The sequence below is a fragment of the Pygocentrus nattereri genome, chromosome 17 (assembly GCF_015220715.1).
Source record: "Pygocentrus nattereri isolate fPygNat1 chromosome 17, fPygNat1.pri, whole genome shotgun sequence".
NCBI classification, from domain to species: Eukaryota; Metazoa; Chordata; class Actinopteri; order Characiformes; family Serrasalmidae; genus Pygocentrus; species Pygocentrus nattereri.
The window spans coordinates 4,603,190-4,615,201 of record NC_051227.1 but is presented as its reverse complement, the minus strand read 5'-3'; the positions used below and the strand labels follow the sequence as shown (position 1 = coordinate 4,615,201).

The 12,012-nt window shown below is 43.0% G+C and overlaps 1 protein-coding gene across 2 annotated transcripts in view; it reads left to right on the top strand.

Moving 5' to 3' along the window:
* Positions 1-7,140: 7,140 nt before the first annotated feature.
* Positions 7,141-12,012, top strand: part of LOC108413322 (cytoplasmic dynein 2 heavy chain 1) — a 181,046-nt gene continuing 176,174 nt past the window's right edge. The window contains exons 1-5 of one of the 2 annotated variants that reach the window (XM_037546720.1): positions 7,141-7,227; positions 8,431-8,628; positions 8,885-9,055; positions 9,911-10,049; positions 10,201-10,319. In XM_037546720.1, the coding sequence (XP_037402617.1) occupies positions 8,446-8,628; positions 8,885-9,055; positions 9,911-10,049; positions 10,201-10,319 (612 nt within the window). In that variant the 5' untranslated portion in view covers positions 7,141-7,227; positions 8,431-8,445. Of the gene's footprint in view, positions 7,330-8,430; positions 8,629-8,884; positions 9,056-9,910; positions 10,050-10,200; positions 10,320-12,012 lie in introns of both variants that reach the window. The other variant, XM_037546719.1, reaches the window with a different exon arrangement.

Sequence of the window (12,012 nt, the reverse complement as noted above, 5' to 3'; positions counted from 1 at the left end):
AGAGAACACCAGGATTGGCAAATTTGCCACTGGCGCCCTGTGCTCTTCACAGATGAAAGCAGGTTCACACTGAGCACATGTGACAGACATGACAGAGTCTGGAGACGCCGTGGAGAGCGATCTGCTGCTTGCAACATCCTTCAGCATGACCGGTTTGGCAGTGGGTCAGTAATGGTGTGGGGTGGCATTTCTTTGGAGGGCAGTACAGCCCTCCATGTTCTCGCCAGAGGTAGCCTGACTGCCATTAGGTACCAAGATGAGATCCTCAGACCCCTTGTGAGACCATATGCTGGTGCAGTTGGCCCTGGGTTCCTCCTAATGCAGGCCAATGCTAGACCTCATGTGGCTGGAGTGTGTCAGCAGTTCCTGCAAGATGAAGGCATTGAAGCTATGGACTGGCCCGCCCGCTCCCCAGACCTGAATCCGATTGAGCACATCTGGGACATCATGTCTCGCTCCATCCACCAACGCCACATTGCACCACAGACTGTCCAGGAGTTGGCGGATGCTTTAGTCCAGATCTGGGAGGAGATCCCTCAGGAGACCATTCGTCACCTCATCAGGAGCATGCTCAGTCGTTGTAGGGAGGTCATACAGGCACATGGAGGCCACACACAATACTGAGCCTCATTTTGACTTGTTTTAAGGACATCACATCAAGTTGGATCAGCCTGTCGTGTGTTTTTCCACTTTAATTTTGTGTGACTCCAAATCCAGGCCTCCATTGGTTAATAAATTTGATTTCCATTGATGATTTTGTGGGATTTTGTTGTCAGCACATTCAACTTTGTATAGAACAAAGTATTCAATGAGAATTTTTCATTCATTCAGATATAGGATGTGTTATTTGAGTGTTCCCTTTATTTTTTTGAGCAGTGTATAATATACACTCACTGGCCACTTTATTAGGTAGACCTGTTCAGTTGCTTGTTAACACAAATAGCTAATCAGCCAGTCACACGGCTGAACTCAATGCATTAAGGCATGTAGAGGTGGTCAAGACAACTTGCTGAAGTGCAGACCGAGCATCAGAACGGGGAAGAAAGGGGATTTAAGGGACTTTGAACGTGGCGTGGTTGTTGGTGTCAGACGGGCTGGTCTGAGTATTTCAGAAACTGCTGATCTACTGGGATTTTCACGCACAACCATCTCTAGGGTTTACAGAGAACGGTGCGAAAAAGAGGAAATATCCAGTGAGCGGTCAGTTGTGTGGATGAAAATGCCTTGTTGACGTGAAAGGTCAGAGGAGAATGGGCAGACTGGTTCCAGATGATAGGAAAGCAACAGTTACTCAAATAACCAACTAAAATCTCAGAGGAACGTTTCCAACACCTGTGTCCCACGAAGAATTAAGACAGTTCTGAAGGCAAAAGGGGTCCAACCTTTTACTAGCAATAAATAATAAATAATAAAGTGGCCAATGAGTGTATATGGGGCATATTTTATATTTTTTATATATATTTGCACAAGAATTTACAGGAAACAAAAGAGCAGAGCAACAAAAGAGAGAATGTGCTGGAAAAGTAAAAAAATTAAAAATACTAATTTTACTATTAGTAAAAAAACTAATACTATTATTTTTATAATTAGATTTGAATTAAATTTGTTTTTTAATTAAAACAAAGTTCATTTAAAAGTTTGTACTTAAACCTCAGAGTGTTTTTAGTCTGATCTCTTCCAGTGAAGCTCATGTTCAGATGACTCAGATTCAGGTGATGGGTTTGATCTGTTGATCAGAGACTTTTATACAAACTTGTCCATGCAGCTGGACATAACTGGTGAAACAGCACCAAACAACTTTACATTCTGAAATTCATGTTGAAATTTCAAAAATTCTACTTTTCACTTGAACTGTTAGGCTGTTTATGTCATTTCTAATGAAAAATGCCTCGCTTTTTATACAATGCAGATATAATAAATCACTGCTTTTATTCGGTTTTTGATATAACGGACCAAATGAAAAGGCTCAAAATGACTTGGGAAAAGGTCTGGTTCCATAGACATACATTAAAAGTAGGTTTGTTAGTAGTTAACATGTTGGAAATATGAGGTTTTGCTCCGACAACAGCGAAATATGATTTATATGCATGGTCCAATATCCTGACAAGGTATGAAAACAAATGTGTGTGTGTCGGGGGGGTGGAGGTCAGGGTGGTTACTCTGACCTGAGAGCACTGTTTAATGTAAACACACAAAGGGGAGTAGGATGACAGATTGATGGATGAGAGGGGAGGGAACGATGACAGAGTAAAAGGAGGATGATCGTGAAGAGATGATTGACTGATAATGTGTCTTAGCCCAAATGTAGTCGATCAGCCAAGGCATGTTTGGGGTCTGAATCTTTGTTCTTTGGTTTTAGCACTCAAGCTATGAAGCTAAAGTATCTTAAAAAGTATTGAATGGCTTAGCATTACTAACTGCACACCTAAATCATCACAAACTGTGTTCAGTACATCTAATAGTCCTGTTTATGTGGTTTCTGACACTGTATGACTCACTGTGGACTAAAGTACATTAAAAAAGCAGTAGCAGGGCTGAATTTTATGGCGTGTCACAGTGTCAGAAACCACATACGTGTGTGTGAGTAGTTAAGAAGGCTGTGCAAATTGTGTACGATTGTGTTTTTTTGCAGATCTAGCACTTTAACTTGGGCCTGGGGCCCAGCCCAGAGAGGCTAATCCCGCTTCCGGCCATTAAAAGCCCACCCACAAGCAGAGAGCCTGGCTGAGGAGGGGGTATTAAGTTGTTGCCTTGGATCTGTGCTACTAATAATTTGCTGTTCTTCATTAAAATGGAGGAAAACTGGAAGAAAACCACATAGGGTGTGTTGTAGTGGGAGCATTAGCGTAGATTAGCATGCTAGCTAGCAAACAGGTCCTCAGTTCTCCGCCTTAAAACAAAGGTATTCAGTCAGTTGAGACGTGTTTGAAGTTCGCTTCTTTAGTTCTAGCTCTGGAGCTTCACAGCTAATGTAGCTAACAAGTGATGGGAGCTTATGCTGGACGGATTAGCATGGTGCTAACTGCAGGAACCATGTGGGGTTGCTCTGTAATCTCGAATGGACTTCATGATGGAACGACACACTGTGGGAAAACACTTTAAGCTGAATTGAGCTCTGAGCGGTGGGTTTAACGCTGCTGTGGAGTCCAGCATGAGTTTATGAGGCTGCAGCGCCGTCGTAAACACAGCTTAACACCAATTACCGCTCAGAACGCACAAACCAACAAAGACCACATTGTTCTATCTGCGTTTATCTGCCTTCCTCTCGCTTTTCCTCCTCCACTGTTCTCCACTCTCCACGTCGCTGATCTTCTCAATCTCTAATGCAACAGCGCCACCTGGTGGCTCAATCAGCAGGCGCTCAATGGGGAATTCCATGCAAAAAGTCATTCAGAAACAGACTGTCATACAGAGAGGTCTGGTGTGAAGTTGTTCCTGATTCCTGTCATTGGTAGAAATTGTAAACATATTGTTGATTCTCTACACACTTAAAAAACCTGGTTCCTCTATGCAGAACCATGAAAACATTTGCATGCTTAAATGGTTCTCTGCATGGTGAAATGGGTCTTCAGATTGATTGAGAATGTGTTGTATATGGCTCTACATAGCAGCAAAAACAGCACAAAAATGGAGATACAAGGTTTTCTTCCGACAGTGAAATAAAACGTGTTGAACGTCTGTTTTTTGCCAACATACATTAAAATGTAAATCGAGTGAATTATTATAAGTAAACTGTGATCTGTAGTGGGTGAAAAACTTGCTTGCACTAAATTTTGATTAAACTAATCTCAATTAAATATATTATATTACTTGTGTGTGTGTGTTTGTGTGTGTGTGAGTGTGTGTGAATGGTGTGTGTGCGTATATGAATGTGTGTGTGTGTGTGTTAGTGTGTTTGTATGTGTGAGTGTGTGAATATGTGTGTATGAATGTGTATGTGTGTCTGTGTGTGTATATGAGTGTGCATAGGTGTGTGTGTGTGTGTGTGTGTGTATGAATGTGTGTGTGCATGTGTCTGTGTGTATGTGTGCGTGTGTGTATGAGTGTGTATTTGTGTGTGTGAGTTTATGAATGTGTGTGTGTATGTGTGTGTCTGTGTATGAGTGTGCGTGTGTGTATGAGTTTGTGTGTGCGTGTGTGTTTGTGTGTATGTGTGTGTGTATGAGTGTGTGTTTGTGTGTGTGAATGTGTGTGTTTATGAATGTGTATGTGTGTCTGTGTATGAGTGTGTGTATGAGTGTGTGTGTGTGTATGTGTTAGTGTGTTTGTGTGTGAATGTGTGTGTGTGTCAGTGTGTACGTGTGTGTATGTGCGTGTGTTTGTATGAATGTGAATGTGTGTGTCCGTGTATGAGTGTGTGTAGGTGTGTGTGTGTTTGTGTGTGTGTCAGTGTGTATGTGTGTGTGCGTGTGTGTGTGAGCGTGTGAATGTGTGTGTGTGTGTATGAATGTGTATGTGTTTGTCTGTGTATGAGTGTGTGTAGGTGTGTGTGTGTGTTTGTGTGTGCATGTGAGTGTTTGTGTGTGTGTGTCTGTGTGTGAGTGTGTGTGTGTGTATGTTAGTGTGTGTGAATGTGTGTGTATGAATGTGTATGTGTGTGTGTGTGTGAGTGTGTGAATAGGTGTGTGTGTGTGTGTGTGTGTTTGTGTGTGTATGAGTGTTAGTGTTTGTGTGTGTGTTTGTGTGTGTATGAGTGTTAGTGTGTGTGTGTGTGTGTGTATGAGTGTGTGTGTGTGTGTGTGTGTGTGTGTGTGTGTGTGTGTGTGTGTGTGTGTTTTATGCAGCAGTGTAGTTTAATTCCTGTGACGAGAGTGGGGTCATCAACTCTGCAGCTGCACAGCCCAAACACTCACACATACACATACAATCATCTGTTTAGTATGGTGGGCTTGTCTGTGGTCAGAAAAGACCATTATACAAGGAATTACAGCCCCCCACCCTGGTTAATGCAGTCCTGCAGCTGTTCTCTGTGCTGCTGCCCCTCTGAGGTATTTTCCCACATCACAAAATCACAAAGACTCCTTTAATGCTGTTCTACATCCAAATGGACTTCAGCCCAGAAAGCCATAGAGCAGCTTAAAGCTACACTGCCAGAGACTCACTGTGTGCTCAGCGCAGTGAGATAGAGGGGCTACGGTTATCACTTAGCCGGGCCCTCACACATTTCTGATTGCTCAAGGGCCCAAATCTTGTGCTTTGATGCTGATGAGCTGGTCACCAGCACTAGACCAGCTTAGACCAGCACTAGACCAGCTTAGACCAACAGTAGACCAGCTTAGACCAGCACTAGACCAGCTTAGACCAGCAGTAGACGAGCTTAGACCAACACTAGACCATCTTAGACCAACACTAGACCAGCTTAGAACAGCACTAGACCAGCATACACCAGCAGTAGACGAGCTTAGACCAGCACTAGACCAGCTTAGACCAGCAGTAGACAAGCTTAGACCAACACTAGACCAGTTTAGACCAGCAGTAGACCAGCTTAGACCAGCACTAGACCACCTTGGACCAGCAGTGGACGAGCTTAGACCAACACTAGACCAGCTCAGACCAGCAGTAGACCAGCTCAGACCAGCACTAGACCAGCTTAGACCAGCACTAGATCAGCTTAGACCAGCAGTAGACGAGCTTAGACCAACACTAGACCCGCTTAGACCAGCAGTAGACCAGCTCAGACCAGCAGTAGACCAGCTTAGAACAGCACTAGACCAGCTAAGACCAGCAGTAGACCAGCTTAGACCAGCACTAGACCAGCATAGACCAGCAGTAGATGAGCTTAGACCAACACTAGACCAGCTTAGACCAGCAGTAGACCAGCTCAGACCAGCAGTAGACCAGCTTAGACCAGCAGTAGACGAGCTTAGACCAACACTAGACCCGCTTAGACCAGCAGTAGACCAGCTCAGACCAGCAGTAGACCAGCTTAGAACAGCACTAGACCAGCTTAGACCAGCAGTAGACCAGCTTAGACCAGCACTAGACCAGCATAGACCAGCAGTAGATGAGCTTAGACCAACACTAGACCAGCTTAGACCAGCAGTAGACCAGCTCAGACCAGCAGTAGACCAGCTTAGAACAGCACTAGACCAGCTTAGACCAGCAGTAGACCAGCTTAGACCAGCAATAGACCAGCATGAAATGTATTTGTACATGAAGCCCTGCTGGTGACACCCATATAAATAAAATAATGCATGCCCACATCATATTAACACATGTGAACAAGATCCTAATGCATGGCCACGACTTATTAAGGTGTGAGACTTGACTTAGTAAGAGGTGGGAATGAGATAATTGAGTTGTGGCTTTGACTATATACGCTGTGTGAATGAGATAATTAAGTCATGGCCATGACTTAGCAAGGTGTAGGAACAAGATAATTGAGTCATTGCTATGACCAAGTAAGCTGTGGGAACAAGATAATTAAGTCATGGCCATGACTTTAAAGGTGTAGGAATGAAATAATTCATTTGTGACAAAAACGACAACAACGTGTTTAATGCTATTTCATCAAAGGTGTTCAGTTTGATATCAGGTAGCTCCCTACTCACTACCTAGTGCACTAGCTGATGTAGGTCTTAAAATTAGCCATTTGGGATTCAGCCACAGTTCACTACTGGATATGCAGTGCACTATTTAGGGTAAGTAGACAAGATATATTCTAACACAGTGCACTACAAAGGAGGCAGGGAGCCAGATGAGATTCAGCCTCACACAGGCCGAGTTGTTCAATTGTGATTCAGCCGGTTTGGTGTGAATAGTTCAGATGTCTTTACAATGGTGGTGATAGGAACCAGGGGTCGCCATGACGACAACACAAATATAGACATTTTATTTACCATCCAGACCCACCAGAGAACCTACACGAGTCTTCTGAGTTTATATGGAATGTTGATGATGTAAAATAGCGGAAAATCTGAAATAATCAGCTTTCTTTGTAGACTATTTTTGGAGTTTCCCTCGACCATGAATGGAGTTCAAGTTCTCAGAAGTATCATAAACAGTGTCTCAGACATCAGGCAGCGTATTCAAACCATTTTATGCAGAATTATGTAGAAACTTTAAACAATTGGAGCTCCCCTTTAAAGCTGAACGCATTTAGCGCTCAGCCTGGATTTTTTGCGTAAGGAGAGATACGTAGTTTCCGTGTCGCCACGGCAACAACGTCAGCTTCAGCGCTTGGGCAGCGTTGGTCTAGCACATAGCTGCTAAACTGTTTTTCCTGAGGTAAAATGTTGCTTATTTTAAGGCTCTTCGTTCTGAGGTCGATATATAGAAAACACATACCCTTTATTGATCATCTGATGTGAGAAAATTGCAGAAGTGTTGGTGAGTTTTTGCGAAAGAGGGGGAAACAGTGATTAGCTTAGCTTAGCTACAGACCGAGTATTATAACAGTGTTTACGTTAGTTACAGTATTAGCGACCGCTAGCTTCTCTAACTTCGACTTATGAGCGGTTTCTCCGCGATAAGCCGCACGTTTCGGTTTGTAGTGTGAAGTAAAAACCTTTTAATGCGTCAAAACGAGTATTTCCACGCGTCACTACTGCTAAAATTTTACTAGGCTGAAGTTGTTTTTCTATTCGCCACCTTCTTGTTGGAATTATGCCGTTCCACCTTAAATGCGCCAGTATGCCAAGCGTTCCACTTCAGACGGCTGAATGTAGCTGCGGAACCATTTAAGGTGGAACAGGAAATTCGATCACGAAGTTGGAAAAAAAACACTGATATTTTCTCTAAAGAGAACCATTTGTAGATTTTCATGTGCTCTTACTGTTTAGTGACTAAACTGAACAGCTGTGATCAAATGTGTGGATAGTACCCGCCATGCCTGTAAAGGATGGTTCTTCAAGGGTCCTTTAGTAAACAAAATGGTTCTATATACACTCAAATACACTCATATTGAACCCTTTTCAAAAAGGTTCTAACGTTATTTAGAAGCACATGAACCTGAAGAACCTTTTCTTGAGGCTAAGAACCCTTTAATCATGCAAAGGGTTTGCTGAGTGTTCAAGGTCCTATTTAGAGACTTTTTTTTAAACTCAAGAACCCTTGAAGAACAGTAATCTTTGAGTATGTACTTGATGAAATGTTATAATATAGTTATTGATGGTTATTTGAGGTGCTCCTTAATGTTTGTCCTCTATGTCGTATTATCTTTCATATCTATAAGCGATTGTAATGAGGTTTGTTCAGTGAGCCTCTGAAAGTCCACAGAACGAAAACCTGTGCTTGGTCACTAATTACTTGAATAAAACCGGCATTTTAAGGTGACCAGGTTACTTTTTGCACAGTTTCTACTATTATTACAACTATTGTAATTGTAATTGTATTGTATTGTATTTATAGACTTTTCTTTGACAAACTGCTGCTCAGAGATCAGGCTCAGCATTTTTAATGTGTGTGTCTGTGTGTGTGTTGGTGTTTTAGCAGCAGAACAGTGAGATGGACTCTGCTGTGAAGGACCCCCGTAAGCTCTTCCTCCTGACCACAGCGGGAAACTACTTCAGCCTGAATCCGCCGTCCTCCCTGTCCGCCTGCACGGAGCTTAACAGCTTCCTAGACGATGCCAACCAGTTTATTCTGGCCGCCAGTAAAGAAGGAGGGGAGCTGCACTTCTCCGATAAGGTGCAGTAGCTGGGGCTTTTTAAAGGGCCCGTATACTAAATTGTGTCTTAATTTGTTCGTCTGCAACTCTTTACCCCTTAGAATTAAAGTGTTTGGTGTTGTGAATTTCAGATATGTATAAATGACTGATATATGTAAATTAAACAGGCGCAGTAATAAAAAAGCTTGTTTAATTTTAAGAGATAAAGTTAGTTTGTAAAGTGGTCATTTAGAAATTAATTATGACCGTTTCTGCAACATGTGTCTCTGTGAGCAGGTGGACAGTGGTTGGGATCAGGAGCGTCTGCTGGTGTTCTTTAAGCTGCGTCCATGTGTGATTACAGAGGAGAACGTGAGCAGAGCTGTGCTCGTCTCCTCCATGCTGGAGTCTCCGGTCAGCACACTCTACCAAACACTCAGATGGGTGTTCAACCCTGCACTATTACAGGTGAGTACACACAAACACCCACTAGGGATGCACATTCTCACTGAAGGCTGATTTATAATTTTGTGACAATGCACATAAACGTATCTTGGGGTTGCAACCAATCTTTGGTAATGCAGAAAATGGGAAAGACGCTCACCTTTACCATTTTTATGAGCCCACTCACTTCGGTGGCGAAACAAGTTTATCAGGCAAAATTCAAGCTTCTCACAGCAGCATAACACGTCCATGTAAACACCTCTAGTCTAGTCCAATTTAGGCCATTCAGAATACAGTTTCTGTCTGATTGAATGAGCTGGGTAATCCAGTAAATAATCTGTTAAATAGAAGAAGAATATCAGTGTGAACATCTGTATCTGATTACATTCCCTATCAGAAAGTTTAAGTACATTCTGCATGTGAGTCGCGTCATAGTGAAAGTTTATAACATTCAACATGGCGGAGCAGAAACTGGCCTGAAGAAGAGATGAAGTTTATGCTCTGATCTTTAAAAGACTGCGGTGGGACTGACATCCAGCTTAAGTGTCTCAGAACACGACGTCTTCCTCTTGGCCTTCTTTAATAACGATGTTTTGAAGGACGTTTTCCTGAGTCTGACGTCATTTTAAAGCAATTAAAAACACAAGCACTGCTCACTGCTGCTCATCTCACTCTGACTGGACCTCACATGATGCTAGTTGTCATGGTAACATCTACACTAAAAGGTTCTCTATGCATGCGCATAATTTTAGATCAAGTGTGGTGCTAATATGGTATTGTAGGTCCTGTTGAGATTCCCACCCCACTGCTCTGAGCACACCTGGACTGTTTGTTGTCGTACAGTAATCGCCCATGTTTACGTTTGTGTGGTTTTTGTAGGATGAGAAATGGAGCCAGGCGTTTGATCCCAGGCTGCAGTCTCTGCTTAGTGAGCTGGAGGCGGGTCTGGGTTCTGTGCTTCGACACACAAACACTAAGGATTCTGGAAAAAGGAGTCTTTCTGAGGATGATGTTCTAGGTAAGATCATGGTTTATGTAATCAGTGCTTCAGCTTTTTTCTTAGAGTTCACTGAATGATGTTATTTGCCTGCCAGAATCACAATAATAAACTGGATGATTGGCCTGTCTGGAGTGGAAATCTGCTGATTGACGTGCTTGTATGTCTGTAGGTATTGTGACTCCGTGTGATGAGTTCCAGTATTGGGCGGAGGTGGGTCGTACGGCAGAGCGAAGCAGTGAGAGAGAGAGAGCAGCACACTTCTCTGAGCTGTTTAAACCCATAGTAAAGGTACAAACACACAAATCCTAAGCCTTTTCTAAAGAGCTTTCAGTGGCCATTCTGCCAGCTTCTGATATTGTTCATAATTCTATAAAGCTACCTAGTTAAGAAAAAATCAAATTAAAGAAATATTTAAAGAATTAAAATTATTTAAAAAATGAAAATAAGAGAGCAACAGTTGCTATTTAATGTGTGTATATATCATATATGTCATATATACAGTCAATGAGCATGTGTATCATCTCATTTGTCAAGTCAATGAATGTATATATATCATATGTCGTATATATTTTACATTTTACATTTACAGCATTTAGCAGACGCTCTTATCCAGAGCGACTTACAAGAAGTGCTTTGTCAATCCTGAGAAAGTATCTTTGCTAGTTACCAATAGCTTAGAGAAAAAGACAGTCCTGGGCTCAGATACTGCTAGAAACATGTCACTGCAGACACCAAGAGAAAAAGAAACAGAGTTGAACGCAGAACTCTGTGCCATTCAATGCAATACAATAACAATAATGTATATACAGTCAATAAGTGTATTTCTTATGTGTCATATAAACAATAGATGATTGTATATATCATATACGTCATATATAGTCATATATAGTGTCGCTTTAAAAGACATTAAAAGGGCTACAATCGCGGATTCCATCAGATCAACATACAGCACTGCAGCTGGGCTTTAGCCTGCACTCAATGATGAAATGAGTGAAACATAAGTGTCATTAATAATTAGTCGCACTAAATGTGCATGATACACAGATTATAAACTGAATAATATAGATGAGATTGGAGTCACACACAAAATTAAAGTGGAAAAACACACGACAGGCTGATCCAACTTTGATGTAATGTCCTTAAAACAAGTCAAAATGAGGCTCAGTATAGTGTGTGGCCTCCACGTGCCTGTATGACCTCCATACTACTCCTGGGTATGCTCCTGATGAGGTGGCGGATGGTCTCCTGAGGGATCTCCTCCCAGACCTGGACTAAAGCATCCGCCAACTCCTGGACAGTCTGTGGTGCAACGTGGTGTTGGTGGATGGAGCGAGACATGATGTCCCAGATGTGCTCAATCGGATTAAGGTCTCGGGAACGGGCGGGCCAGTCCATAGCTTCAATGCCTTCATCTTGCAGGAACTGCTGACACACTCCAGCCACATGAGGTCTAGCATTGTCCTGCATTAGGAGGAACCCAGGACCAACCGCAGCAGCATATGGTCTCACAAGGGGTCTGAGGATCTCATCTCGGTACCTAATGGCAGTCAGGCTACCTCTGGCGAGCACATGGAGGGCTGTGCGGCCCTCCAAAGAAATGCCACCCCACACCATTACTGACCCACTGCCAAACCGGTCATGCTGAAGGATGTTGCAGGCAGCAGATCGCTCTCCACGGCGTCTCCAGACTCTGTCACATCTGTCACATGTGCTCAGTGTGAACCTGCTTTCATCTGTGAAGATCACAGGGTGCCAGTGGTGAATTTGCCAATCCTGGTGTTCTCTGGCAAATGCCAAGCGTCCTGCACGGTGTTGGGCTGTGAGCACAACCCCCATCTGTGGACGTCGGGCCCTCATACCATCCTCATGGAGTCGGTTTCTAACCGTTTGTGCAGACACATGCACATTTGTGGCCTGCTGGAGGTCATTTTGCAGGGCTCTGGCAGTGCTCCTCCTGTTCCTCCTTGCACAAAGGCGGAGG